General features: G+C 43.1%; 1 protein-coding gene across 2 annotated transcripts; it reads left to right on the plus strand.

Moving 5' to 3' along the window:
- Positions 1–21: 21 nt before the first annotated feature.
- On the plus strand, positions 22–27,903 carry abl2 (c-abl oncogene 2, non-receptor tyrosine kinase). Of its 2 annotated transcripts, none has more exons than XM_085347727.1 (11): positions 22–622; positions 16,052–16,183; positions 18,448–18,743; positions 18,878–19,150; positions 19,400–19,484; positions 19,604–19,781; positions 19,896–20,080; positions 20,174–20,326; positions 20,592–20,681; positions 21,008–21,190; positions 23,169–27,903. In XM_085347727.1, the coding sequence occupies exons 1-11, from the start codon at positions 406–408 to the stop codon at positions 24,980–24,982; spliced, it is 3,606 nt and encodes a 1,201-aa protein (XP_085203853.1). In that variant the 5' UTR covers positions 22–405; the 3' UTR covers positions 24,983–27,903. The 2 variants fall into 2 exon arrangements, with proteins under 2 accessions (XP_085203853.1, XP_085203854.1); XM_085347728.1 differs by having other exon boundaries at positions 16,055–16,183.
- Positions 27,904–27,921: the final 18 nt, after the last annotated feature.

The raw sequence follows: 27,921 nt of genomic DNA on the forward strand, positions 1-27,921 counted from the left end.
TTCTGCGGTAAAGATGGCGGCGTCAGAGGGGGCGCGCAGCGGCCGCACAACGGCAAAACGATTCTAACTAGCTTCAATTTGACCGAATATAGCCAACCGGGTGTCTTTTATTACTACTCGGATGCCACCCGGAGCAAGGAATTAGAGGCAGTCGCTGTCACACGCCGGGGTTGGGATTTTATTGTTAAAGGCAGGGTGGGTGGGTTTCACTGATAGCAGCTAACGTTAGCTAACGGGCTAGCTAGGCGAGCTAACACGGGCTAGTTTTACTTTAGCCCACTGAAAGAACGGCGGGGAAGGGATTGAGGAAGAGTATTCGGGCCAGGCCGCTCCAGCTTTGGGGGAATGTGAACCAGACGCGCGCAGGGGGGTTTGCTTGCTTCGTCCTCACGCCAAACTACCGGGATGGGACAGCAGGTTGGCCGAGTCGGTGAGGGTACATCGACCGGGCTCCAGCCACCACAGCCCCACGCGCCCCAACCACACCAAGGGAAGGGGAACCGGGGGAGCGGCGTCGGGAGGAGACCCCGGGAACCCGGCAGTAGCACCGGGACACCGCCAGGCAGGACAGCTCCAGTCAATGTGCCCGATCCAGGCATCAATATATTCACGCAGCATTCAGGTAAAGAGAAATAAGTAGCTGTCAACCTACAAGCGGAGATAAAATCTAATTTGGTTTTTTTTTTCTTTTCTGCTGATTCGCTAATCGACTCCATGCTATTTGACAACGACGCGTTAGCGGAAATAGCCATGCCATCCAACATTAGCTTTCCATGCCTCATCCATTTTACTGTGTGTTAATTTCGCTATTGTTTGTGTATGCACACAGAAGTCAGTTATTTACTGAATAGTGGTAACAAGATTGCCGTGATTTCACACCAAGTCATTACTTTGTTGGGGCGTATGAATGTGATGCATGTCACCAAATGATCCGAAAAGAGGTGTACTGTTCCTAAAGAGAGGAAGAGTCTTCTGTGCTCGATTCAAGGGGTCATACCCAGAGGTTAACTTGTTTCCTCCAAGGCCCCTCTATGTGATACCCGGTTTGGAAACACTGATTCTTGCCTCCAGTGGTTGACTAACAATTCCACTCCATTAACTCACAATAGAAACCACCTCAGGCTCACATTACAGCACCTAGTGGGTTTCACATGCTCGCTTCTATCCTCTGTCTACTGTTACAACAGGCTCAGCAAGATGACTGCTCAGATTGATCTAATGGGAAACGTGTCAATTATTTAAGTGACCTTCTGTGATTATATGTTGACACCGAGGAAACATCAAGGTTTAAGGCTATTCCTTTCTTGTTATACTGTTTTTGTCATGTCTGTCCTCAAGATCAGATAATACATAAGGTAACTCATGATTTAAAAAAAAAAAAAAAAAAGGCAATGTGGGTTTGGGCCCCACAAAAAACAGAGGAGGTGCTACCCGTGTTTCAGCTTCAAAGCAGTGTATTCAAGTTGATATCTGCTTGCAGATCTTCAGTATCTTTCTCTTTTGAGTCATGGAGAGTCGGCGCGCCTTCTTCCTCAAAGCCCTCTCAGCTGGTTGCTTAATGAGACTTCTGGGGTTATAAGTAATGGAGGCTATAGCATATCCATTAGGTTTGCATGATCTCATATTCATTATAATGCATTTTATTCTCAAAGAGCTTCTCCTAATTGTTTGCTCACACATCTTGATTGAACACTCTGCTCTGAACGTAACCTCGGTCAAAAGTTTGATGTGTACATGCTGCTGTCTTGGTTTCTCATTCGTTTGTGCCCTTGAATGAATGTTTACGTCACACATGCCGCATATATGTAGAACTGCTGGCATAACTCGCCTAGTTTTTTCCACTGATGTCCCAGACCAAACGCCCTCCCATCACTGCAGTGAGCAAGGACACATGGAAGGTGCAACCTTTTGGGAATGGAAAGCATTTTTAGTTCCTGGCTCTCACATCTCAAAAGTAACAGTCCTCAGCTTGAAGTGCATACACAGACAGGCAGACCCACTAAGTGCAACACCGCTCACTGTCGGCACTGTTCTGTTTTCTCCAGTGTCGGGGCAGGAGTAGCCTTTTTATAGCATCCAGGATGCAGTCACACAGCCACTCTGCAGAGAGACTGCTACTCTTCAAAGCACACAATAATAGAACAAAGACTCTTAAGTGAGGAAGCTTGGAACTGTGCTCTCAGTCTTTCACTGAATATAAAACTGCCTCTTTGCTGGTAGTCTATTCATGCGATAATGATATAGCATTATCTTACATTTTAAAGGAAGCTCTTTTGATTATTAGGAAGTAATATCTCATTGTTTAGGCTAAAACAAAAGTGGTTGCTAGTTTGTAAATAGCATTAGCAAATCCAATATATTTGCACTTTAAAAGCTGAAATTTGTGTCACTGTTGCAGTTTTAGTATGACCAAAAGCCACAAAGCAACTTGTTGTTTTTGCATAATGTTTTGTGAGGTATGGAAGCTCCTTCAGTTCATATTGTTTATCATTATTTTGTGAGAAAACAAATACATTTTAAGTCAGTTATATAGTTTGAGATTGCTTATCTGTTCACTTGGACATCAAAGTTGAGATGCGTTTGATTGATCCTATGTGGGAAAATTCCGGTTCCATTGCAGCAAAATTAAATGTTAATATATTGTGTGAGTCAACCAAGTAGGTGAGGTTTTTCTTTTTTGCAAAATTACTCTTTGATGTACAGTAATGTGCAAAAAACTTGAGTCAGGCTTAATTTATTTATATTTTGTTTCCAAGCAGCCAGATGTTCTTGTCATTTATGGGTTTTTTTTGTTTTTGTTTTAAGTGTTGTTGAGCAATAGTGCTCCAGGCCTTCTGAAGGTTTTTTCCTAAAGAACTTTTCTTTGGAAGTTGGCTGCCTTGTCACTCATATTCAGTACAGTCCTAAGAATTTAGAGAGAGAGGTTTTTGTTTGTAAAGCTGCTTAACACTGTGCTATGAGTCATTCAGGAATACGAGGTGCCTAACCCATAGGTACACATAAGAAATAACTTGTTCTTTAATAAAGAACCAATTTTAAATTGTATGTTTTGGCAGCCTGTTGTAAAAACAACCCCGTTTCTGTAGTTGAGTCTATGAAAAATGCCAATGATAAAACAGTTTGACAGACATAAAATTGCATTTTTGCACTGACAAGGTGATTCCTAAAGAACTGTTGGGATATCTTAACATGGTGTGGATGTGGTGGTCGGGGAGGGGGGGGTTACAGTCAGTACTGCATGGTGTATCAAACCCCATCTAGAAAGCATCTGACTGGTAAGACCTTCATTATTTAGCATAACAGTGTACTCAAACACACTGCCAGTGCAATAAAAGCACACCTGGTTAGAAAAACACATTATCAGGAAACACTATCAGTTATGGATTGGCCTCCTCAGAGCGCAGACCACAACATTACTGAAGCATTGTGGGATCGTGTTTAGCGTGGAGACCACAAGAGAGGGCATCTGAAAGTTTACTGAGTGACCTACACACCCCTATAGAAGTCTGATTAGCCTAGCAGCAGACACATTAGCCCAACAGCAAACATCTATACTGGATATACCCCAGAGGAATGTGTGTTTACCCTCAATTCCCAGATTGGAAGTTTGTTCTCCATCGCTTTGTTGTTGTACTCCAACACAACAGCCTCAGCATCAGTTCCAGTCGGTGCACGTCCACTAAGAGTGTCAGCAGTCATTGCACTCCTGAGATATGTATTTAAGTGTCGAACAGCTGAAGGAGCGCTTAGCACTGTTAGTGGATATGGGCAGATGTCATAAATGTAGGCCTCCATAGTTCAAGGTCCACAGCATAATGTTAGCAGTACTAACTATGCAGACTCTCAAAAAGTCCTAAATGTTTAGGATGTTTTCAGTATTCAAAAATGTCTAAAATGACACGTTTGGTGATTTCTCAGCTGTTTATTTGCTTGCTAACGCACAAAAAAAGGACAAAAACAAAAACTCCAACGATGCCAGGCCGGCAATTAAGCATCACAAAGTTTGACCAGGCAGTGACCCTGTATCCACTGACATTAACCCCAATTATCAGCTTTAATATGTATTTCCATCACAGCATTAGTGAGAGTATGCAGCCCAAAAAAACCAAAACATCGTAAACACAACCGTTTAAAAATCCTAAAATACAGATTTTTATTTTTTTAACTAATTGAAAAACGTTTTTTAAATGTATGCATTACTGGTTACACATCTGTGGGATTATGGCTGTTGACACCACTGAAAGCTACAAGTTGCATTAATCCTGCTTCTACATAACAAACTTTATAACAGACTAGCATACTTCTTGGGTTTAATGATGCCTTCTTGAGATGTAATTGAAAGGTGCCAGTCTATGAGGAATGCATGTTTGTCTGCTGAACTCATGCTTCTGTGTTGCTGCCTGTCTTTCTCGTGTCAGAGGGTATTACACGAGCACATGCTTTCTAGAGTTTTTATCAGTATGCCGCATTTGTCGTTTTAGGGTGACAAATGAGGCCGGGCCTGTTGGTGTAAATTGGCTGTCGATATGCTTGGCTCAAGGACTCTGTTTTCGCTCTGAGACATCTGTAAATTGCAGCTTTGGGCAGGCTTTCTCTTTAGTGAATTTAAAAAAAGGTGACTCTGCCCTTGTCCCCTGCTGAAGGTTTCCTCAGTTCAATTCTAATGTGGCATCATTGTCTACAAATAAAACCCTGGGAGAAAGACAAGCCGGCTTTAAAAACGCTCAGCTGAACGAGGAGCAGACTGCCTCTGTGCTGATGCAAAGAAAGCTGGTCAAACAGTCGCCTCTCTGGGTTATTGGTTCAGTTGCAGTATTGGTGAATCAGTGGCTGCAACATATTGATGGTCTCCCTCTTCAGCACTGTCAGGAGTTCAGAGATGTCATGTCTGCAGTGGGTTCATCTGATACACTGCAGTGAGGGGAGTGTCCTGTGCTCTTGTAGAAGAGCAAATGTGCTGATAAACTGTGAATAGAATTTCTGATTCAAGGTTGTGCTGCAGTTTGTCACCCTTCACAACACCTTTATATAAGATAACCTACATTTAAAGGTGTAAAGAAAACCCACACTCCTTCTGAAAGGTTTATAAATTCAACAAAATAACAGTCTGATCTATTTTTACTCTAAACAGATCAGAGAAACTGGGACAGATCAGTAGATTGGATTTTTTTTCCTCTTAAACTGTAGTACTGATGATGCACATGGAGCCAGCTCTATCTACAATACAGTACTGGTAAATCTGCCCAGAGGAGATGTGAGATTTCTGGATCCAGGATTCAAGGACGTAAGCTGATTTGCATCACGGGTGAAATTAGATTAGAGGCAGATCTGCTTTTCTGTGGACTCTATGTGCTAAAACTCCCAACAACCAGGATAAGTCTTGCAGCAGCCAGTGAAGTATCCTGAGATGGCTGTTTCACACACCTCAGTGGCTATGGGGAGGATTTGAATTCCCTTTCTGAGATAATATCTTGGAGTAAAGATAATATGTTGATAAAAGAAGTCCTAATGACTCCCATTAACCACTAGGAGGAGCCATGACCACACCTCCTCTGGGTGAGAAATTTGGGTAAAACCGATGAGTCTGATTGTATTAAGTGCAATACAGTGGGTGCTGCACAGAAGCAAAGTCTTTCTGTGCAGATAATTTTAACACTGATAAATATGACTTATGCCTGAAGATTACATGCACCGTTGTGCACTCTCGAATGGTTGTGTGTTAAATAATTTATGTTGGTCTGTGCTCTCCTCATGCCAAAGCTGCTCTGTACTGCAAACGACTGAAACCTCTCGGTCAAGCAGACCGATAATTTGCTCCTAGCCCAAACTTCTGCTGAATCCTGGATGTGGAGACGGGCCTCGATCCCAAATCAGTCTAAGAAGAGTAAAATGTCTGTTAAATGTTAGTGCTTTGCGATGAACAAATGTTACCATGCAGGAAAGAATTCAGTTAACTGAGTGTCAGCTATGACATTTGATAAAACAGAAGAAATAACAAAGTAGAGATTGGGGAAAAGGCAGCTCTTTTCTAAAGTCTTTGGTTTGCTCGCTCTTCAACTCCCAGTTGCAGCCTTAAGCCTTTGCATCTGCTACCAGTTGGTGTTGTAGTTCCCAAAACCGCAATCCTAGTTTTTATTCCTTGGCCTCAACTCTCTGTGGCTTTTATCATTAAAGGGTGAGGATTAATCAGAACAGCGAGTGATTGGCTGTGCAGATGGTAAAGTCATCTCCCTCATCTGTCAGCTTAAAAACACCAAATGTTTTAAACTTTGTAGGACGATCTAACCAAATTGTTGAAGTGGCTCCCAGTGAAATCAGTTTTCACTGTTAAACTGCAATGGTGTAGCACTGGATATGGCTTACGAGCCAAACCCCTTAAACGCTGATTCGCTTAGTCCTCTGCTGCTGGCATTATCATCGCTTCTTAGAATGAGCCCCCTACTGCTGGCATTATCGTTGCTGCTTATCTCCTCAGCTGCAGGCTGGAGACTTGGCTAGAAATACACACTTGCACATGCTTACTGTAAGCAGTTGCACACTTGTATTTATGTGCTCGTACACTCTTTCGTCCTTTCCATCCTTGCTAGTGAAGGTGTATTGTGGTGAAGCTCTTACTGCGGATTATGAGGTGCGTCCTTCTCTTTAAGCGTAGTTGCCCACCAGCTGACCGGTCTGTGTGCCTCATGGCACTGCTGTGCTCCAATATCCTGTGTGATACATTTGATTACTCTTAGAGTTCAGAAGTGCAAGAGGTTTTGTAAACATTGCTCTCAGAGATTTGATCTGTTAAGGATTGTAGGCTTAATTTTACATAATTATACTGCAGTAAATAATGTTAAATAGATAATTAGATTATGTTTAAACCAAGTAGAGAAACAATCTAATCAAGCAGTAAGCTGACAGGGCATTTACATTAAATTTAAACGCTCTAGTGGGTCAGTTTTGCAGCCAGGGGCATTTCCACTATATTGTGAATATGCATATAATGTGATATCCCCCCCCCCTTTGGCTCCAGTTGTTTCTTTAAAATGACTCAGGGTAAAGCAGATTAAACCCACACCCTAGCACAGCTTAACCACACCATACACCGATTAGCCGTTCAGACATGAAGATTAGTCACCGGGTCCTTTTGTAAACACTCGCTGCAAAAACTGAAGACAAACACAGCGATGGTAGCGAGGAGAGTGTACCCTCAGGCTTTGGAAAGTTCTGTCCTGGTGGTCACACCTCTTTACCTGAAGGACGCTGTCAAAATAAACACCTTGGTCTGAAGTTTTGTTCATCTGCATATGTAAGAAATTAATATTTTAATCCCTGCAGTCTGAGGGATTATTTTGTGTAATAATATGTATTTATTTTAGTGTAATGAGCATCGATTGGTGATGACTGGTCAGTTTAGCATCATATGGCCCTCTTCTTCCCTGCTGTCACATTACAGTAGCAATTAGCACTGTTGCCAGCACACCTAGAGGGAAGCACTCATACTGGGGTGACTGTAGCTCAAGCGTGAGAGCAGGTCATCTACTGATCGGAAGGTTGGTGGTTCGATTCCTGGCTTCCCCTAGTCTGTATGCCAATTATCCTTGGGCAAGATACGGACCCCAAATTGCTCTCCGATGTGTGAATGTTAGCTAGAAAGCACTTAGAAAAATGTGCTTGTGCACAAGTGAATGCACAAGTTGTATAAAGTGCTTTGAGTGCTCAGAAGACTAGAAAACGCTATATAAGAACCAGTCCGTTTACCATTTACAACTCATTATTAACCCATAATGCGAGAGACTGGTCGAGGCATCAATTAAGGCTCCATTCCTGAATGATCCAACTTAGGCCTGTCCTGATGTTCCACTCCCTTATTGGTGTGTTTGATGTAGCCATGGCGCTCTACATGGGCATGTAATGGATGAATAGACGAGAGGCGCTTCCAACAGGGGCCTGTAAGTGCATGTGTTAGTGTTTACTCAGAGGGGTTTGCAACACCGTTGAGGGTGATGTAACTCTGCCGGTAATCACAAGAATGAGCTGTATGCATAAGCAAGCAGAAGCTCCATGTTTCCATTTTATCAAGTGCAAGGGCATTTCAGGGAATTCATTCCTGAGCCAACACACACACACACACACACACACACACACACACGTGATATGTCATTAATGAGGCTATTGTCCTTTGTCTTGTCCACATGAACAGCAACTGATTCTCTCCTATTTCTGTGGATACTGTTGACTGTTCCACAAAGTACAGATGGATTTCTCAGTGTTGTTGATGTCTCAAAAACAGATTAATTTACTTACATAATGTTTGCCTTTTCTTTTATATTTTTTCAGTATTCAGATTTTTTTTGGGGGGGGGGGGGGTTCAAACAGCACTTTTTAAGTAGTGTGTAATGTACTAAAGCATTAAATAAATTGTTTGCCATGTGGCCAAAAATACCAAGAAATTGCATAAAGCTCTAGGTATCTAAAGTAAAGCAAAGGCTCCTTGCTTTACACACTTGGTTATGACCTCAAAATTCATTTAACAGTGACTGTTTCCATATAATGTATGGCTCAATGGTGATTTAAATAGTTTTGTTACTGAAATACATGAATTTAAAAAAACGTATTCCATCAATTTCATTTGAAACCACTTCAAGTCTAAATTGTTATTTTATTCAAAACTATGTTTCTTTTAGGGCTGGGCGATATGGCCTAAAATCCATATCGCGGTATAATTTGAAGCATGTGCAGTAACGATATATATCGCGATATATTCTTTTTTTTCTGTATAACGTATTTTCCACACTATAAGGCACACTTAAAATCCTTTAATTGTCTCAAAAATCGAGAATGTGCCTTATGTATGAATTCTGGTTGTACTTACTGACCTCAAACCGATTTTGGCTGCAGAAATCTGTTAAAAATGTTTTAGTACAACTTTAGTAAGCTGCACTGCTTGATGGATTGTCAGAGCATTACGGCTGCCGTAGTGAGGAGCTTCGCGGAGTAATCTGGGTCCAAAACTCAGGTCCCAAATTCAAACGAACACCGAGAGTTAAAAATGGTCTAAATTCTTTAATCTTTAATAAAATCATCAGTGTTGCTGCTTTACCAGGTGTAACAATTAAGTTTAACATCCAGGCATCCATGAAAACAGAATTTATTAAATTTAACGGAGTTAGAAGTTAGCAGGAAGTTAGCTCGCTAGCTTCCACCTAAACATTTCATAGCATGTTCTGACTGAGATTTTTGAAACTAATTCAAACGTACAGCTCTGCTGCCACTTCCAACATAAATGAAGACAGAAAACTAAACAGCAGTGGCGTTTGCAGGGTTACTTGTGCTACGTGATTGCTAGCGACACAGCTATCTTAGCATAACATTAGCACAGTGAAGCTGGAGGATGAACGCCAACTTTTTTCCACTTGATAAAAGTTAACGTGAGGGATTCTGGTGGTCAGGCACAAATGCAATCGCATAGCAGGATGCTGTACACGGGCCAAACTTCAGTCAGGAGAACAACTGAGATCATTCATCCACAATACCAGGTTAGTCATTAATATACTGCAACAACATGGGAATAGAGAGCAGGGATAGCTCAGTAGGTAAAGTGGTCGCCCCATGATCGGAAGGTCGGCGGTTCGAATCCACTTAACGGCTACCCTGAGGTACCCCTGAGCAAGGTACCGTCCCTACACACTGCTCCCCGGGCGCCTGCTTAGTGGGCTGCCCACTGCTTCACTGAGTGAATGGGTCAAATGCAGAGAAAAACAAGTAATTTCCCCATGGGGATCAATAAAGTATCCATTATTATTATTATTAATGAATCAATGTTACGGAAGTGGAGGAAGCGCAGTTTTTGGCTTTCCCCATATTTCAACAGTGCTTCATCTTTTTGCTATGACTGTCGCCCAGCATAATTAGCAGATGATAATGGTTGTAGCCGCTGCGATGCTTTCGACCAAAACAGGCGCAGCTTGATGACGTCATCGACATGCGATAGAGCGGCATAGTCAAAATCTCTATCGTTGGCCAAATTTATATCGTTTCTATCGTATATCGTTTCTATCGCCCACCCCTAGTTTCTTTATTACATACTGTAGCCAGTACACAGTGTGAGCAGTATTTCGTGTCCTTGGCTTCATGTTACAAATGTGCCAAGTAGTTGTTTTATCAGTTACTAATAGTTTCCTCAGGCATTTTCTTGTTTTGTCAGTTAGAAGTCCGAAACCAGAAGCAGACGATCTAAACCTAAATAACAAACCAATGTTTAAAATTGTGAACTCGTTTTTCATAGAGTTACTGTAGAGTGAGACAAAGTACTGTAGACGTGCTTTCTGCTGTGTAGCAAGACCTTTAGGATAAGAGTGCTGGTAGGGCCCATGCCTTCCTCCTGCTGACTGTATATCCACTGGACAGTGATCTAGTCACACTGTACTAGGGAGCTGACATGTTTATTATCTGAGTTTCTCACCTGAATGGTAATGTCAATAAAAATTCAGCTTAGCGGTGCACATCTGAGACAATTCGAGTGTTCTAAATTTTGCTTAAAACTCGTACAATTAAACAGCATCAGACATGTTGTGGATTTCCTATTTGATCCAGATGTTTAAAAGTAGACATCGTAATGTGCTGTACAGAATGTAAAGCCACATGTCCAGGACATTTGTGAAAGGCTTTTTCTTGACTTCAAACTCTCCATGAATGTCTTAGAAAGTCTCCTCTAATTCTGAAAAACATCATAAACTCTTGCGAGATTTGAGGTTGAATTATGAAGAACTGGATAATCGTCATTGAATATGAAAGGATAATTGGTGGTGCCAGGTTATAGCATGCATTTCAGCCCCCAGGTCTGTCATTTCCAGGATTATGGAGTGAATACAGTGCAGGATCTGATCAGGCTTGTCAGGCTCACATAATGTCTTGTGTAAGCGGGTCTCATCCGCAGTATTGTATGAGGGTTTTGTTCACACTTCCGGCATTCAGCCAGCCGTTTATCATCACACCGTCGTCACTGTGTGCTTTGCAGAGTTATTCCTGGATGTCATGCTACCATGTTTTGTTTTGCAGCAGCTGAAAATACCACCTGACCTCACTGGTCACTAGGGCTGAACGATTATGGAAAATAATCTAATTGCGATTTTTTTTGCCCCAATATTGCGATTGCGATGCGATATGCGATTATTTTTTAAGGTCTTTGTCTTCTGTATTATTAAACAAAGACAAGCAATACATCATATAGTATGGCCAATACTATATTACATTAATTTTAAACTGTTCTTTCCTGGAAGACAGACCTCTGTTATGATGACATGAGGTGATGCATGAATTGATGACTGACATTTTTATTTAACTTCTTCAATCACAACAGTATATTTGAACATACACAATAGTTTATTTTTAGCTTACAAACATCTGAGCATAAAGTGCTGACAAGGAACCCTGGTGTAAACATTAAAATGAAAGTCAGTACAATGTGCAGATTGCAGAAATATACATAAACAAAATCAGTGGCTTTACCACACTCAGTTTTTCGACATCTGTGAACTACTAGACAGTCATTCAATTAAAAAATAATATTAAATAAATAAAACTAATAAATAAAAAATACACACATCTTACTGATCTCTGCAGTCAGTAACATTACACATAAAGTGCAAACATAATAGCAATTGTATAAACACACACACAAACACGCCTTTAAAATTTAAAGGCGTGAAATTGGACGGTCTAGTTCTGATTAGCGTCACCGCTGTCTCGGTGGAGTTTAATAAACTCGGCCGTCTGCTTCTTGCTATCTAAAATATAACCAGACACTGGTGTAAATTCTCGACTGTCTCATACTTCTGTTTAATAAGTTTTCTGTTTGACGTTTAGTCAGCTGTGTGAAAACCAAGGAGGAACCCACCCGGGGGATTAATAAAGTTTTATTTTATCTAATCTAATAACTTTAATCTCAGCCAAACCGATTTACTCACGAACAAACAAAACACTGAAAAAAGCCCAACAATAACATTTTTAGGTTGTCTAAGTGACTTATATATTACGTTTAACCCGAGCAGCGAAACTCCGCGGTGATCTGAAAATGATGTGCCGGGAGTTGTGCCGTTCTCGGCCGCATCAGTAACCCTCGAGCTCCCGGCTAGCTGTCGAGCTGGTGGGTAGCAGACGCCTCTGAAAACGTCGAAGCACTTTTGCAAATATGGGATATCTTGATAAACCGAGCAGATATTTGATGTTTACACAACTACTTTCTCGCCTGAAAATATGTTAAAAGTTTATTTTGTGACCCAGAAAGATTAGTATGAGTAATTTTAAAACTCAGTAGCGGCCGCCATTGCTGGAAACTGGAGTTTGGCTGGGCCGCGCTATGAATTCTGGGATATGGTAGTAATTTGGACAGCCTTCGGCACGTCGCTGTGACGTAATCGGTCTACAAATGCGGCCTCAGGAGGATGCAGCCCATGAATTTGGACATGTCCAGAGTATAATCGCAGCCTTTGCGGTTAGAAAATTGCACTTGATCATGTCGCGATATTATCGCAAATGCGATATATCGTTCAGCCCTACTGGTCACGGGCTTAAGATACAATCAGCATTGTTTTTGATTAGGGTGTGCAGAAGATATTACTGTGTTGTTTACTACTCCCCACAAGGTGCTTGGCTGGTAAAGTGACCTCTTTATAGACACTTGTAGGCGCAAACATTCAAACAGCTGTTGAGGCATCCAGGGGAAGGGTGTCATCGCTGATATGTGAGTATGTGTGCTCCTGGTACAAGGGTCACCTCTGTCGCAGCTGTCTTGGGGGTGCAGGCTTGCTATACCCCACAGACACAAACACCCGCTCTCCAGCATTCAGCACAAAGCCATAGTTTCTTCAGTGCGCACATGTGTTGCACATCACAGCAGACGCACTCACTGAGGCACCCGGACGGGCACACGACGTACCCGCGCTGGCCAACTGCTCGCTCAGTCAAACATTTCAGCATACGAGGCCAAGAGCATTTTGCCTGACTGAAGTATTTCATCATTTAATGTGATCGGGTTGAGGCCTTGGAATAATTAGTGATGGAGTTTCTTTCTCTTGTAACTAGAATTGAGATTTCTCAGATTGAGACCTTTTGAGAAATGGCATTGTGTCCCTTTTTCATTTAGACATTCCTGGGAAGCGCAATCTGATACATAGATATGTAAGAGGAGCAGCTCTGACAGTTGGCTTAGCCTGACTACAGCAGTTGGAGCCATGATCGTTTATGCACATGCATCAGAAGAAAAGTGTGGGTCAATAGGACCTCTCCCCCCTAGAGGAACAAGACCGGCCATCTGCTGTTGGCCACAGCTCTCACACACTCCCCAAGCACACATACACGCACATATGGACACGTCCTTCCTCACTGCCATATACCCTGCCCTACCCCCAAACCTCTGTATATGCATGGCCCCCAACCACATGTCTTTTTTGCGCTCACTCTCTCTCTCTCTCTCTGCCGCTTTTTGCCGTCTTTCAGAGTGGGTTCAGGCTCCAAACATCAGTCATGGGTGTCTGTGTTCTCCAGATGGACTCTGGAAATCTTGACTCCCTTAGGCCACATCAAAGCTAGTGGGTAGATTTCAGCAGGAGGCTGGTATTCACTACGGTAATAACAGAAGTCGGGGTGGCTTAAGTCAAAGACTACATCGGTAAATAATTTGGCTGGAGATGCCTTTGTGTCTCTCTCTCGCTCTCCGATTGCTGTGTGTACAATCTTCGTACTCCACAGTGAAGGCGATGACTTGGAGAACTGTCCTGAGCTCCTCAGTCATTTTTTTGCCAGAGTAATGTGCTCCTCAGTCTCCATTGTCTGAGACACAGTTGGATGTTTTTTTAAAAACAGTTTGGAGTCACAGTGAATGAAGAGAAACTGCGTTTTTGTGGATACTGAGGCTTTTTGCCATCCAACCCAAAGCAGAAGATGTACTGGGAACTGTGGCTGAGTCAGGTCACAGCTAGTGCTGCGTTGCAGTGCATGCTGGTCCGGAACAAAGGTGGGCAAGTGTTGAATATAGATACTGGAAAGAACAGACAATATACAGCTGCATTGTTTGAGACAAGATTTCGGTTGTGTTTACAGCCTTTGCTATGAAAGCAGAGAGCTTTTCCCATGTAGACTGTGTACCTGCCAAATTATGAAGGCTAAGAAAGGGGAAAAAAGATCATTTCTTGATGAATTTCTGCCAGCTTTGTGTGTCTGTGATTAAAACATAATTGCCACTCAGTGTTTTAAATTTGACTGGACTGCTCTGGTGGAAACGCAGCGTTTTAACATGGTTTAACTAGATAAAGCTTTTTCCTTAATCTCTCAGGCTTAATTAAAATATAGTTTTTCATCAGAACCTCGTCTACCAAAAGAATTGTGAACGTCTGGGCTGTCTGTGATTGTTCTCCCATTTGCTGGTTTTAGAGTTCAGTTTTACAGCCAATATCATGTTTTTTTTATTCTAGGTTTTGTGTTTGTAGCATGACAGCAGTTGTGTTTTTGTTAGTTTTGCAGACTGCTGATATTAGAAATAAAGAGCAAATCTGTTACTCGTAGGAATTTATCATTGTTGCATCAGACGCATCAGGCAAGAATTTAGATGGTCTCTTAAAAACTTGAGTCCCTTTTGTACTTCCTGTGTAATGAGGTTGACTGGGATCTTCCAGGAATCATGACGCTATGGTGATGATTGGACAGTAGATGGTGCGTGTTGTGTCATCTTGAACATAACCTGCATGTCTGTGGTCTCAGTGGCAGTGCTGTTGCATGGCAGGATGGTCTGTTTCAGTAAGTAGTTCAAAACGACCTCTAAGTGCCAACACCGAGTCGGTTCAAACGATGGTTTAACAGGACATTCTGGTTTGACAGTCAAAGTGACTTTAGTGACGCTGATCCCAGAGGAGGAAATCTGCTATGAATCAGCTAGTTTCTTTGTTAAACATTTGCCTGTACATGTATGTGGTAGCGAGAGGTGACATCATGTGTTATATCACTTCCATTTATTCTGCTGCCATCATTTTGGGGTTTTGTATTGTTTTGTTTATAAACATAAATCAGTAGTGAAATCCTATACGTTTGGAAACTACAGCCTCCAGAATAAACTCATCTCACTCTGAATATGACTCAGAGTTTAGGGTTATTGCTTTCAGTTACAATCTGTGTATGTTTGAGAAAGCAATGCTTTTCTCACTAATTAAAATGTAAAATAACATTCTACAAGCATATTACATGGATTAGGCGTTGTTCTTATTTAACAAGCACATTGTATATGTTTAAAGATGAACTATACAATCGGGGGTTACTCGATCACTTTTGGCACACGACTTCCATCCTCTTTATGGCAAAAACATGCATGTAGCAGCTTCTCTGTTTGTTTTCAGTTTCTTGTACTGATGTGACTTTTCTTTATCCTGCTTCCCTTCATTCCCAATCCTCTCCCACTCTTTAACCAGCTGTCCAGACATGCAGCAATGTTGGGAGCAGCTGTAGAGCATGTACGTGTTAGCTACATTTCTGTGTGTATGTCATTCAGCCCTTCTTTATGTGCTTTCCCCTCCCTTTGGTTTAATAGCTCCTCCTCTTTTTTTCCCTTCATAAATACAAATGCAAAGACACTCCCATCTCAGATTGTACCTGGCCCACAGCAGGCCTGTTTGTGTAGCTAGAGATAGGTGAGTTAAGGAGAGTTGGCCGAGTGAAGTGATGCTTCTCAGGTGCCTGCAAGCAAGCAGCAGTTTTGAAGATGAGTGGGCTGCTTTGAGTGGCCATAAACTCCGCACAGGTTTCAGACTGGGGACTCGACCTCGAAAGACAGGTAGACGGGCAGCAGGATGGGGTCTTAGGATTATGGAAAAACCTTAGGATTTATGGGTCGCAATAAATGCTGCTGTGCTGCTTTTTGTGTTCAGTTTCTGTCAAAGAGGATTGTAAGCTGGCAAAATTCATTGAAGGTGTCAGCCAGCAGTGGAGTTGTGGTCTTGTTGTTCACCTGTGTGAATCAAATCTCTCTGATAATCATAGTAATGTGATGTCTTTTCTTTTGCTTGTCCTTTCTTACCAGAAGCTCTGACAGAGGCGGTGCGCTGGAGCTCCAAGGAGAACCTTCTGGGCGCGACCGAGAGCGACCCTAACCTCTTTGTTGCACTTTATGACTTTGTTGCTAGTGGAGACAACACACTCAGCATCACCAAAGGTAAACCCAAGTCTGAATTTGGAGGGGGGAAAACTGAATAACCTCTTTAGATGGTTCATACTTTCTTACTAACTCTCTCACTGCCACAACCTCTGGTTTCACAAAAACTTCATTCTTTCTGTGCATCATCGCTAAACATTGTTGTCTGGTTACAACTGAGCGCTTGAGCTTTTTTTCCACATCATTGATCATTATACCCACACCTTTCTAAACAGCACGTGTTGCAACAGAGCACAGGGATCAAGTTGGCACCACCTGGAAAGGTGTCGTCCAGTTATTCCAAAGGCATGTTCTGTGTCAACAGAGCTTATCTCATGACATCATCAATAACCTGATCCTCAGACACCCACACATGACCAGCTGAGGTTTTATGAGCTATAGTTTCCACACTGAATAATACCTGAAACACCAGTGATGCTCATGCTTTGCCATAATTACAAATATCTTATTCGCTCTGCCTCTTAATGCACACACTTTTAGTCCAGACCAGACCTCTTTTCTCTCATTCAGCAGCACTTAACCACTCATCCAGTTCTCCCCTGGGCAATAAGCTTAAAATATCCTCGTAATATTTTTCAGACATCCAGGCTTCTGTCACCATCCAGTCTAATGTGTTTAATGTGGCAGCGCGTTAATTATCCATCGTTTTAAGACTTCCATGGCAGCTGCCTGGGATGGAAATGATGTTTAGACCCTGACTCATGGAGTAAATCTGAGATTCCTGCCCACATGCATGCACATGTGCGCTCCCAGGCTCCACTTCTCTCTTGCTGTCTGTCCCACTCTTTGCTCTGTTGCATGGAAAACACCCAGCGGGCCTTTAATGTTGTGTTAATATGAAATCGGCTTGACTGTAATAATAACAGGTGGACGAGCGCAGCAGGCGGACGCCGGTCACAGAAGGGGTCTTAACAGGCCATGTCTGGGGCTAATCATTGTCTCTTCTCTGTGCCAGACCTGACTAGGCTAGGCCAGACCAAAGCCCTGCTTCAGGCACATGTGGCTCCCAGTGTGATGCAGCAAGACAGTCAGTGTTTCCACTCCCACAAAACCTAGGGGCACACAAGGCAGACACAGAGGAGACCAGTGGATTAGTGGGCTGGATATGGATAACCATCTTTGTTTAATGTAGTTCTCCTGATTGCTAGTACACTGTGTTTAGTTTTATGAGCTAGCCCTGTAGCACTGGTTAGTTGAATGTTATATGGCTCTAACACTGCAGCTATTTTAGTTAAGTGTTTATTGGACTGCAGTGCTTAATATGAGCAGCCTATTACAGAATCATTGTATCTGCTATTTCTCAAAGTTTAAACTAACTAATGATAGCCCAACACTATGTTCAATCAACTTTAAGCCTGTGTTTAAAAAATGACCGCAGCAGTGCAGGAGGCAGCAGGGTCGTCTTGCAGTAATGTTCCTGTTTTGCCAAAGCAAAGAGTCAGAACAGTCTGTGTGTTTCTATCCTGCAAGCTGTGATAGAAGATAAGCTTTGCAAAATCTTGTTTGTGAGTTTTATAAACTTCTGTCCACTTTCATCTGCTTCTCCATTCGACCTCCTGCTTCCAATTTTATTGCACCAGCAAAGCCCCTCGCTTTATTTTAATGCCCCCTACAGACCAACACAGTCCATCATGACGAAAGATGCTGAAAGGTTAATGGATTAGTGAGTAAACTTGGCGTTTTAGTGGAGGGTGAGTGTAAAAGATGGATAGCCTTAATATCCTCTTCCTTTTATTTTCTTCTACAATCACACCTAACCTACATCTACCCTCGTTTTTTTCCACACTAAGCTATTTTCTTTTCCTAAACCTGTGTCCCACTGGCAAGTCTGATCACCGCTCCTTTCAGTGTTTTCTTGTGCCTCCCTGTTAAAGTATCCAGCACATCAGCCTCTCCGCTCCCTCTCTCGCGCTGACGTCAGAGGCAGACAGAGACAACACACCAAGTCAGTACAGGCCTAGTTTTGCCTGGCCCTCTGTGACAGATATGATGTGCACCCAACCCTTTTATTGTTCCATCGCTTTTGATGTAATTTCACTGAGGGGCGAGTCATGCCCATGAAACCTCTTCTTTCTGTTTGACCTGTTATCCAAGTCTTACAGGAATGTAGTGACTATTTGAACTAGTTGTCTTTCATGTTGTGTAACAAAACAGACAACAAATCAATTAAAACAGGATTGTCTAGATACCGATAAGCTGACTACTCCTTCGTTATAATCGGCACCTTTTAATATGTTTGCACAACCCACTCCTTCTGTGTTCAGGTGAGAAGCTGCGTGTGCTGGGCTACAACCAGAATGGAGAGTGGAGTGAAGTGAGGTCTAAAAACGGTCAGGGATGGGTTCCCTCCAACTACATCACACCGGTCAACAGCCTGGAGAAGCATAGCTGGTACCACGGGCCCGTTTCCCGCAGCGCTGCAGAGTATCTGCTCTCATCACTTATCAATGGCAGTTTTCTGGTGCGAGAAAGCGAGAGCAGCCCCGGACAGCTGTCCATATCTCTGCGCTATGAGGGCAGAGTGTACCACTACCGGATCAACACAGCCACGGATGGAAAGGTAGAAGGATTGGGTTTAAATTATTAAACGGGCTCACTAGAGTGATGTTTTCTGGACAGACTCGGTCTGTTCATAATCTTGACCTTTTTCTTTCTTTTTCATCCTTATCCACCTTCATGCTTCCTCCCCATCAGGTGTACGTAACATCCGAAAGCCGCTTCGCCACTCTGGCCGAGCTGGTCCATCACCACTCCACTGTACCTGATGGTCTGGTCACCACGCTGCACTACCCTGCACCCAAATGTAACAAGCCTACAGTGTACGGTGTGTCACCCATCCATGATAAGTGGGAGATGGAGCGCACAGACATCACCATGAAGCACAAGCTGGGAGGAGGCCAGTATGGGGAGGTGTATGTCGGAGTGTGGAAAAAGTACAACCTCACTGTGGCTGTCAAAACACTAAAGGTGCGTAGAGTTATTTCTACATGTTGACTATTTGTTTATCTGAGATTGCAGCTCTAAAGTGTCACATTTTCATATTTGCAGCTGTGAATTATAGGGCATGACCCAAAAATGATCACAGACCACCACCTGCAGGTGGACAGTGGTATTACATGTGATTAAGCCTATTGTTGCTGCACCATTTCCCATTTCTGTCCAGACCACTGATTTGAACAAAAATGTTTTCTTTTGTTTCTATTTGTGCAATGACAGGAAGACACCATGGAAGTAGAGGAGTTTTTGAAAGAGGCAGCAGTTATGAAAGAGGTTAAACACCCAAACCTCGTTCAGCTGCTGGGTCAGTATTTAATAATGCTGCTAAACCTTTTTTTTTTTTCATTTTGAGGATAACTTTTGATTTTCCGTAATTTTCACGTTTCCTTCAGTATTTATTTTAAACCAGTCTGTCCCCCACAGGTGTGTGTACGTTAGAGCCTCCTTTCTACATTGTGACCGAGTATATGCCACATGGCAACCTACTGGACTACTTGAGAGAGTGTGAACGCGATGAGGTGAATGCTGTTGCGCTGCTATACATGGCAACGCAGATCTCCTCTGCCATGGAGTATCTGGAGAAAAAGAACTTTATACACAGGTAGTGTGTGTGTGTGTGTGTGTGTGTGTGTGTTTATGCTGCTTCTTTTACGTGTATAATATTTCACTTGTCTTTTTCTAAATGTCCAATTTTGTTGTTTTCTTTACCTCTCAGGGATCTCGCAGCAAGGAACTGCCTGGTCGGTGAAAATCATGTCGTGAAGGTTGCCGATTTCGGCCTGAGCCGGTTGATGACCGGTGACACCTACACCGCCCACGCTGGGGCCAAGTTCCCCATCAAATGGACCGCACCGGAGAGCCTTGCCTACAACACCTTCTCCATCAAGTCTGATGTCTGGGGTGAGCAGTGCAGCTTTTCCAGCATCGTTTTGCCGTCTTGAATTAATTTTCAGTGTGCTCATCTTTGATCCTCTGAACTCGTTTCTCCGACAGCTTTTGGAGTGCTACTTTGGGAAATTGCCACTTATGGCATGTCTCCCTACCCGGGTATCGATTTGTCTCAGGTCTACGATCTCTTGGAGAAAGGCTATCGCATGGAGCAACCTGAGGGATGCCCGCCCAAAGTTTATGAGCTGATGAGGGCATGTGAGTGCATGTTTTTTTTACCTGACTGTTGCTGCTCCACATTTCAGAGACACGCAGGGAGTGCTCGTCTGTACATGTTTGAATGAAGTGAAACAGCAATTATGTGTAAATTTGCATAACGTCTTTCAAGAAATACAAAAGAGTATAAATAAACCAAAGAAACAAAGATTGACGGCTTGATAACCGATTTGAAGTCGAATGCTATTGTCTCATTGCTTTCATGTATAAAACCTTTCTCGTCTTTGTGTTTGTGTCATGCTGTCAGGCTGGCAGTGGAGCCCGTTGGATCGACCTTCGTTTGCAGAGATCCACCAAGCCTTCGAAACGATGTTTCACGGCTCGAGCATTTCTGAAGGTACAGGAACGTGCAGCTTATGACATGTAGCCTCTAAACCTTCACTGTGACTCTGAAATACATGCACTGACTTGGCTGATCATGCAAACTGGGTCTTATTTAGCCTACTGACCTTTAGTAACACAGCTTCAGGTAATTCAGTTAAATATGTGAGAGTAGAGAAAGAACAAGTGAACATGTGCAAACAGGAGTTTAACAAACTGGAATCTTCTTTTCACTCTCCTATATTCAGGTTTAATTGGTCAGTAAACGAGCAGCGTGTACTTTGCTGGATTAGAGTAGTAAATGCCTCTCAGCTGAATGCTTTTCTTCTTTGCACATTGCAGAGGTGGCAGAGGAGCTCTGTAAGACAGCATCCTCTGATCACAGCGGGCCGCTGCAGTCTTTCAGTCATGATATGCCCCTGTTGCCTTCCAAATCTCGCCCACTCCACAAGCACACAGAAAACAAGGAAAACATCGAGGGTGGACTGGACGTCCGCACCGACCACTGCACGCACGGTCACTCAGGTACAGCCAGCCGTGCCCATGTCACTACCAACCAGTCGGGTGCCTCACTTTATGATTCTGCAGGTACGTCGGAGGACACTGATTCAGAGAGTCAGCTGCAGCGACGTCTGGCCCGCCGCCTCAAAAGAATGGCCGTCATTTTCCCCGACAGCTGATCGATCACCATCTGACATCTGTCATTCATTTGGCCGACCAGCAGCAAAAGCCTGCATGCATTCATTGGTCAGCATATTTATGTCTAACTGCCTGATCAATTTTTCATAAGCACTTTTTAAGTATGTTTTTGTTTTTTGATCACCCATGAAGCTTGCACACACTAAATAAGCATAAAACCCCACAAACGAGTAAATATTCAACAATGAAATAAAAGGAATACAGAATGAGTGCGCTCTGTGCACGGGGGTTAAAATGACGTTCTCGTCTCTCACGATCACAGAACATCTCGTTTTTAGTCTGTTATCCTCAGACTGTTGTCCTGCCTGAGATTTAACAGCATTACAGCCTCACTCTGCAAGTTTCCTGTACAGCTGTATTTTTTAATTGCATTAAAATCGAATGTTTTCAGCATCCTCAAGTAAAAAGACACCAGCACTCAAACTCCTCTAATACAATAACCTGTCTTTATGTTCAAATAAATAATTGCATCTTCACTGTGACACAGTCATCATCTGATTAACATAAGCTTTTGTTTATTTTCTCTCCTGGTCTATTTGTGCCATTAATATTATTCCTCCAATTAATACTTGATGATACATCAATACTTCACTGTTCACTCACTAATATTAAATGTACATAACGTTGTATCTTATTTTAAGTTATTACTTATTTATTTGCTTTGTGTTGGGTTTTTGTGTGTTTGTCTCGTGTGTAAAATGGTTTGTCAACCCTTCGCCTGCGTGTACCTTTCTTCACCTCCTTATGTGACTGTCAGTTTTGTCCTGACGTGGTCGTACTTCACTAAAACAAGGTGTCAATAAATATTTTGGTTCACTGAAATAAAAATCATTTCCATGTGCTGGGGGGAGGGCGTTGATGCCTCTGTTTACCTGTGTCTGTTAACTAATACAGGAACTAAGTGGAGCAACCACAGGAAGTTAAGTGTAAATGAACTGAAAGAAAACCAAATATGCTTCTATGATAAGTCTTTAGGGCTTTGGTCCAAGAACTTGTGTATTCACCAATAAAGAAAGAAGTGTCAATGAGTTTTTGTTGCACAATAAACAGCAAAACTAAAGTCCACTAAAACCCCATTTTGGTTCGTCACTGGTATCGTGAAAGTGCCCATAAGGAAATAATCAGTGCACAAACATTGAATGAACATCTTGAATCTCAGCATTTCCTCTTTCTGTTTTATTTTTAAATGTATATGATGTTCCTAAAGATAAGGAACTGTGTGTCTGAGGTTTATTGCTTTCCTATCTGCTGCTTCACATCACAGGTTTTCTAAATGTAATGAAAAAGCGTTTGCAGCTTCCTCTTTCATTCGTTTCACTTCATCTGCTTGTTTGGTGAAGCTGCCCGGCGTTCTGTGCCGATTTAAAGGTCAGCAGAAGTGTAACACAATTGCAGCTTCCTCTTTGAGCGTAGTGACACAGCAGCTTTCCATGTTAGAGAAGTTGTGCAGTTTCTGTTGTTCAGTCCCTGAAGTGTGTTCATTATCTTTTGAAACAGCAGCTTGTGAATCGTTGAATTACTGTGTGCTTTTCCTTGACTGGCACGGGCTCAAAGACAAGTCTGTTCACCTTCTTCGAATGCTTTTTCTCAGATTGTGAATCCCAAAGGCGGAGATACAGGATACAGCAGCATCAGCTGCCTGACATGAGTGACATTGATGTATAGATGAGCGAGCCAAAAAGCAGTTATTCATTATGTCTCTTTTAAGCTATTAAGCAAGCTTTTAACAGATGTTTGTGCTCCTGCTGAGTTCAGTCGGTCTGTTGTATGATTGTGATTCCTCCTCTTCCTCTTTTCTTTCCAGGTTGGGCGTCATCTTTGCTCGGAGGGGACGGCCGATCAGGCACCTCCCCAGCCCTCCCCAGAAAGCAACAGTCAAGAGATAAATCTCCCAGCAGCCTTTTAGAGGATGCACAGGATGTGGGCACATTTACACGAGACCGCAAGACTGGCTTCTTTAGCTCATTTATCAAAAAGAAATCTTCCTCGTCACAGTCTTCTCAGCACCAACAGAACCTTCCGATGCCACCCAAGAGAAGCAGTTCCTTCCGGGAGATGGAGACACAACCTCACAAAAAGTACGAGCCTACACCCGATTTCAGTGCTCCTCCTCCCCTGCCCCAGTCAGACAGTTTAGGGGGCTTCTCTGCGTCTCCTTCCCACTCACATGGGGAACCTATCCAGGCACAGTCTCGCTGCTGTGGGGCAGCTTTTGGACAGAAACCCTCTGGGGGAGGCTTTGGTTCACAGGTGACAAGTGGTAGCAGTTGGAGTGGGCTGGCTGGCTTTTTTACCCCTAGACTCATTAAAAAGACCCTGGGGCTACGGACAGGAAAGACATGCTCCGCAGACGAGGGTGGAAATATAGTTGGTGGGCCTAAACCTTTCCCTAGGTCCAATTCTACCTCCTCAATGTCAGCTGGGCTGCCTGATTTGGAGCGCATGGCTCTGACGTTACCCAGGAACCGCAGTGCTAAACCGCCTCTGGAGAGGACTGCCTCAACAACCTCTCAGCCAGAGAACGGGGCTGCACGACCGTCAGAAACTCTGCTGAGGAGGATGGATGAGGGGACTGCACAGATCAGGGAAAGGCCCAAAGCCAAGCTACTACCCCGGGGCACTGCTGTAGGGGTGAGGGCACCGGGGGTCGGGGGGGAAGTTGGGGATTCGGACAGCCTGTCCCGAGTCAGGGAGGGTAGAGAGGAGAGTGGAGGACTGGACAGGCAGCAGAGTTGGACATCTCCCTCCAAGTGCTCGGGCTTGAGCATGTCATCAGCTGCAGCAGGTGGGCCGACTCACAACCACAAAGTCCCAGTGCTGATCTCTCCCACACTGAAGCACAGCCCAGGTGACGTGCACCTGGTCGGGCTAGACTCTCAGGGGAACCGCTTTAAACTGCTGTCTGAGCACCAAGCAGACCGAGACAAGCCACGCCTCGTCAAACCCAAGTGTGCGCCGCCGCCTCCCCCTACTCTGCGCAGTCTGCAACACTCCTACAGCGGCGACGGAGAAGAGCAAGTCGGAGGAATGCCCGTGGAAGTAAATGGGGACACATTAAAAGGTCAAAGGTCAGGGCGAATGTCAGGAGGAATGATGACAGGCAGACCATCAGTGCCACCACCGCAAGTGCCTCCAGCTTCTTCCTTTTCTTCTTCTTGCTCTGCCACCACAAACACAACGCCCACTAAAATGGCCAATGGGGCGACCACCACTGCCCCCTCGCACACAGCACTGTCTGCTGGTTCCAAAGTGGCACTGCGGCGAACTAGGCAGCAAGTGGAGAGGGCGCCCTTGGAGCGGGTTAGCCGCGAGGCCTTGCTGGACTGCGCGGAATGCCTGAGCAGCGCACTCCACGCCAGCTCCGAAAGCCCCTCCAGCAGCCAGGTTCTGGACGCTGGCCATCAGCTGCTAGACTACTGCTCAGGTTATGTGGACTGCATCCCTCAGATGAGGAACAAGTTTGCCTTTCGAGAGGCAGTGGGGAAGCTGGAGCTCAGCCTGCAAGAACTGAGAGCCTCGTCGTCAGGAGGTGGGGGGTTGGGTGGCGTGGGGTCCAACACTGTACTGGATAACCTACACGGCTGTATTAAAGAGATTAGTGACGTAGTGCAGAGGTAGCCACCGTGACGCCACAAATCTTCACCTCTAACTACCCAACAGGTCGCTTTGATTCCTTTTTTATGTTTCAGGTTCTGTTGACAGCTTTCTGGGGACGGATCGAGACGCACCTCTGCTGTACCTCACACTATCACTACAAGAAATAACTTTTTTTTTTAATTGTTTACAAATCAGTTTGATAAAATGCCAGTGTGGACACTAATTTTCCTCTAACCTGTACATATTGAGAAATAATATACCAAACTAAATTCAAGTCGCACCATAAAACGTTTCACCACAACTTTTTACGTGGCCTTGATGTAAAGGCGTCCTTGCTGCCTGAATGTCGAGTGTATCAGCTGTGTGTAGCCAGCCGACAGAGTAGGTAAAGCTCACTCTGCTTCCCCTCAATTTAAACTCAAGAATTGTTTTACAAATATGTAAGTGTACCGTTTTCCTCTGTGTCTGGAGAACCAAGTGATCGTGAGCCATTTCGGAAACTACATTCATGTGAACTCCTTCGAGGTACGAGGGGTGGTGGGGGGTGTTCTCATAGGCCAGTTGGACAAGTGTAAAAAGGTTATAAATAACACCCACACCTGCTTTGTCCCTTGTGTGGGGTTAAAGTCTGGTTGCTTTTGTTTTGTTTTTTTCAATAGTAACCGTGAAATTTCCTCATGTCCACCTAATCATAATAAAAGTTTTAGCGATTACCTACAAAAGTAAACGTGTGCATTTCACAGATATTCCCCACAGCACTGACACATAATGAACGAACACAGAATTTGTCTTTGCTTCTGTGACTGATGTCCACACCTTAACGTAGTGCCACAAGAATGGGGAATCTCCCCAGCCCCTAAAGCATTTCATTATTCGTGTCCAGTTATCCTCGCACGCTGCTTCGTTGTTTTGCACGATGGAGCTGAAACACGTGGAGTGAGGAAAGATAGAGCACAGGGTAGCACACGAGCAGGTGAACTGGGACAGTGTTTTTATAAGTGTCCTTGCGAGTGTGGACAGTGCTGGATTCCCTGTAGCCTAGTCATGGCCTCAGTGCCTCATTCTTCAGTGTAAGAACGCTGCGAAATGCAGAGACCTACTTCACACTAATCACACAGTACTGATCTCTCAACTAACTGCAGTATGTCTTCAGCACATGAGCAATTTGTACATTATTTGGTTCACAGAAAAATGCTTTTTAGAATGTCTATGTATGAACTTGAATTTTAAATTATTGTTGTTTGGGTTTTTTTAAAGCACAGACCTATTTTAAAAGAAAAGCTATGTAAATATTTGACTTCTTTCATATCCAGCAATCAAAAGATTTATCTGTGGTCACAGCATAAAAAACAATGTTTCTGACTGAAGAGATGTATTTCAAGGCCCATCCACCCAGATCTGATTATCTGCTTTATGAATGTATTCTTCTGTTCTCAACCTGGTTGAATGTTCAACTGCGTGTCTCTTTAATCCCTTAAGGTGCCATATTCTTTTTTCCATTTAACTTACTGGCCCATACTTTGTTTCGATCACACTAAATAAGTCCAGAGATATCTGCTCTGTTTTTTGAGCACAAGCAGAATTGTGTACAGCACATACACAACTTGTATTATTTTCCTTTTTGTTTGTTTCCTTTCTTTGGTTCTCATATTTATGTACACTGGATACAGCCTCGATCTCATTGGTTCATTGACACATGCTCTGTACATGTAAAATTGTAAACACTGCTGCAAGTCCGTAACACTTTTAATGCCTTTCAATGGCATGTCTTTTTTTTTTGTGGTGCATTTCATCCTTTAATTTTTCTTCTTATTGTGCGTCAGTAAAATTGCCCTTTTTTGCCAAACAGGTTGCTTTTAGACGAGCTGATTTTTGTGCATTTAAAATAACATGAAATGAAAAATGCCACCTTTCTTCACAATTCTTGGTGCCTTTTTGTGAAACAATTTGTCCACTGCGAGGACTCACAGAATGTTCAAGTCCCTCATTAAAACTCATGCGTATGTTTCGATTTCAATGACATCGTTATAATCCTGTCACTGCACTGTCGGTTTCTGTCATTTGGAGGTTAACGGCCCGATGCCAACATGTGCTGTTTGGCCATATTGGATATTTGCCAGTTGGTGTCAGCATTTGTAATAAATGCATTAAAATTTAGAAGAGATGTGAGAAACACCCTTCAACCACGTTATGAATGTTGATATTCTATATCTTGTCCACCAGGGGGTGCGCTGCGAATTTCATGTTGGCAACACAGCATAAATAAATACATGAACAGATTACCCCAATAAATGCTAAGGAAATATTTTTAGTTCTGTGTGTCTGAAAGAAAGAATATTGGATCAACAATTGTATCAGTCGGACTCTATTTGGAAAATCTGTAACTAATGGGGTTTATTTGTGGCTGTTAGCGCTGTTAGCGCTGTTAGTCCGGTCACACAAATCTGCCTGATCTGATCACACTTCAGTCTAAAACCTTTAGAACTGACTAGCACCAGATTGGCCTTAGTTCCTCTTTACTTTGTGTGATACGCCTTTTTAGATGGTGAAAGAAAAAATCCTGAAATCACGCATTTCTTTTCCAAACAGTTTTATTTATTTTATTTTTTAAGGATTCAATTGTTGATTGTCAGCGAACTGATTTCGTACCAACTCACAAGCCTGATCTCAAGACCAATGCTGTTTAATATTTAAGCCTGACCACAACATTTTTGCTCATCCTCAGTCCTTTACATTGACTTTATTTATGTTTTTTGACTGCATTGATCCTGTAGATCTGTTTATTTTGTCTTCTCATGTCTCCCTGTTGTGGAGTACAGCTCTGGAGAACGTGCGTACGTATCAATATACCAAAGGCCGCGTCTTCAGTTGTATGAGTGCAATGTAAAATCAACACACAGACACACCGTAATGAAATATGTGAAACTAAACAGGGATGAAAAATGGCAGATGTTAACATT

Source organism: Diplotaxodon limnothrissa, linkage group LG23 (genome assembly GCF_057381915.1).
Source record: "Diplotaxodon limnothrissa isolate DT_005_m linkage group LG23, D_limnothrissa_male_GT1.1, whole genome shotgun sequence".
Lineage (NCBI taxonomy): Eukaryota > Metazoa > Chordata > Actinopteri > Cichliformes > Cichlidae > Diplotaxodon > Diplotaxodon limnothrissa.

Excerpts from the sequence above, each read along its gene's own strand:
- abl2 (XM_085347727.1), top strand. The coding sequence starts at position 406 with ATGGGACAGCAGGTTGGCCGAGTCGGTGAGGGTACATCGACCGGGCTC. Across the intron at positions 16,184-18,447 it reads CACACTCAGCATCACCAAAG|GTGAGAAGCTGCGTGTGCTG; the intron begins GTAAACCCAAGT and ends TTCTGTGTTCAG. Across the intron at positions 18,744-18,877 it reads ACACAGCCACGGATGGAAAG|GTGTACGTAACATCCGAAAG; the intron begins GTAGAAGGATTG and ends CCTCCCCATCAG.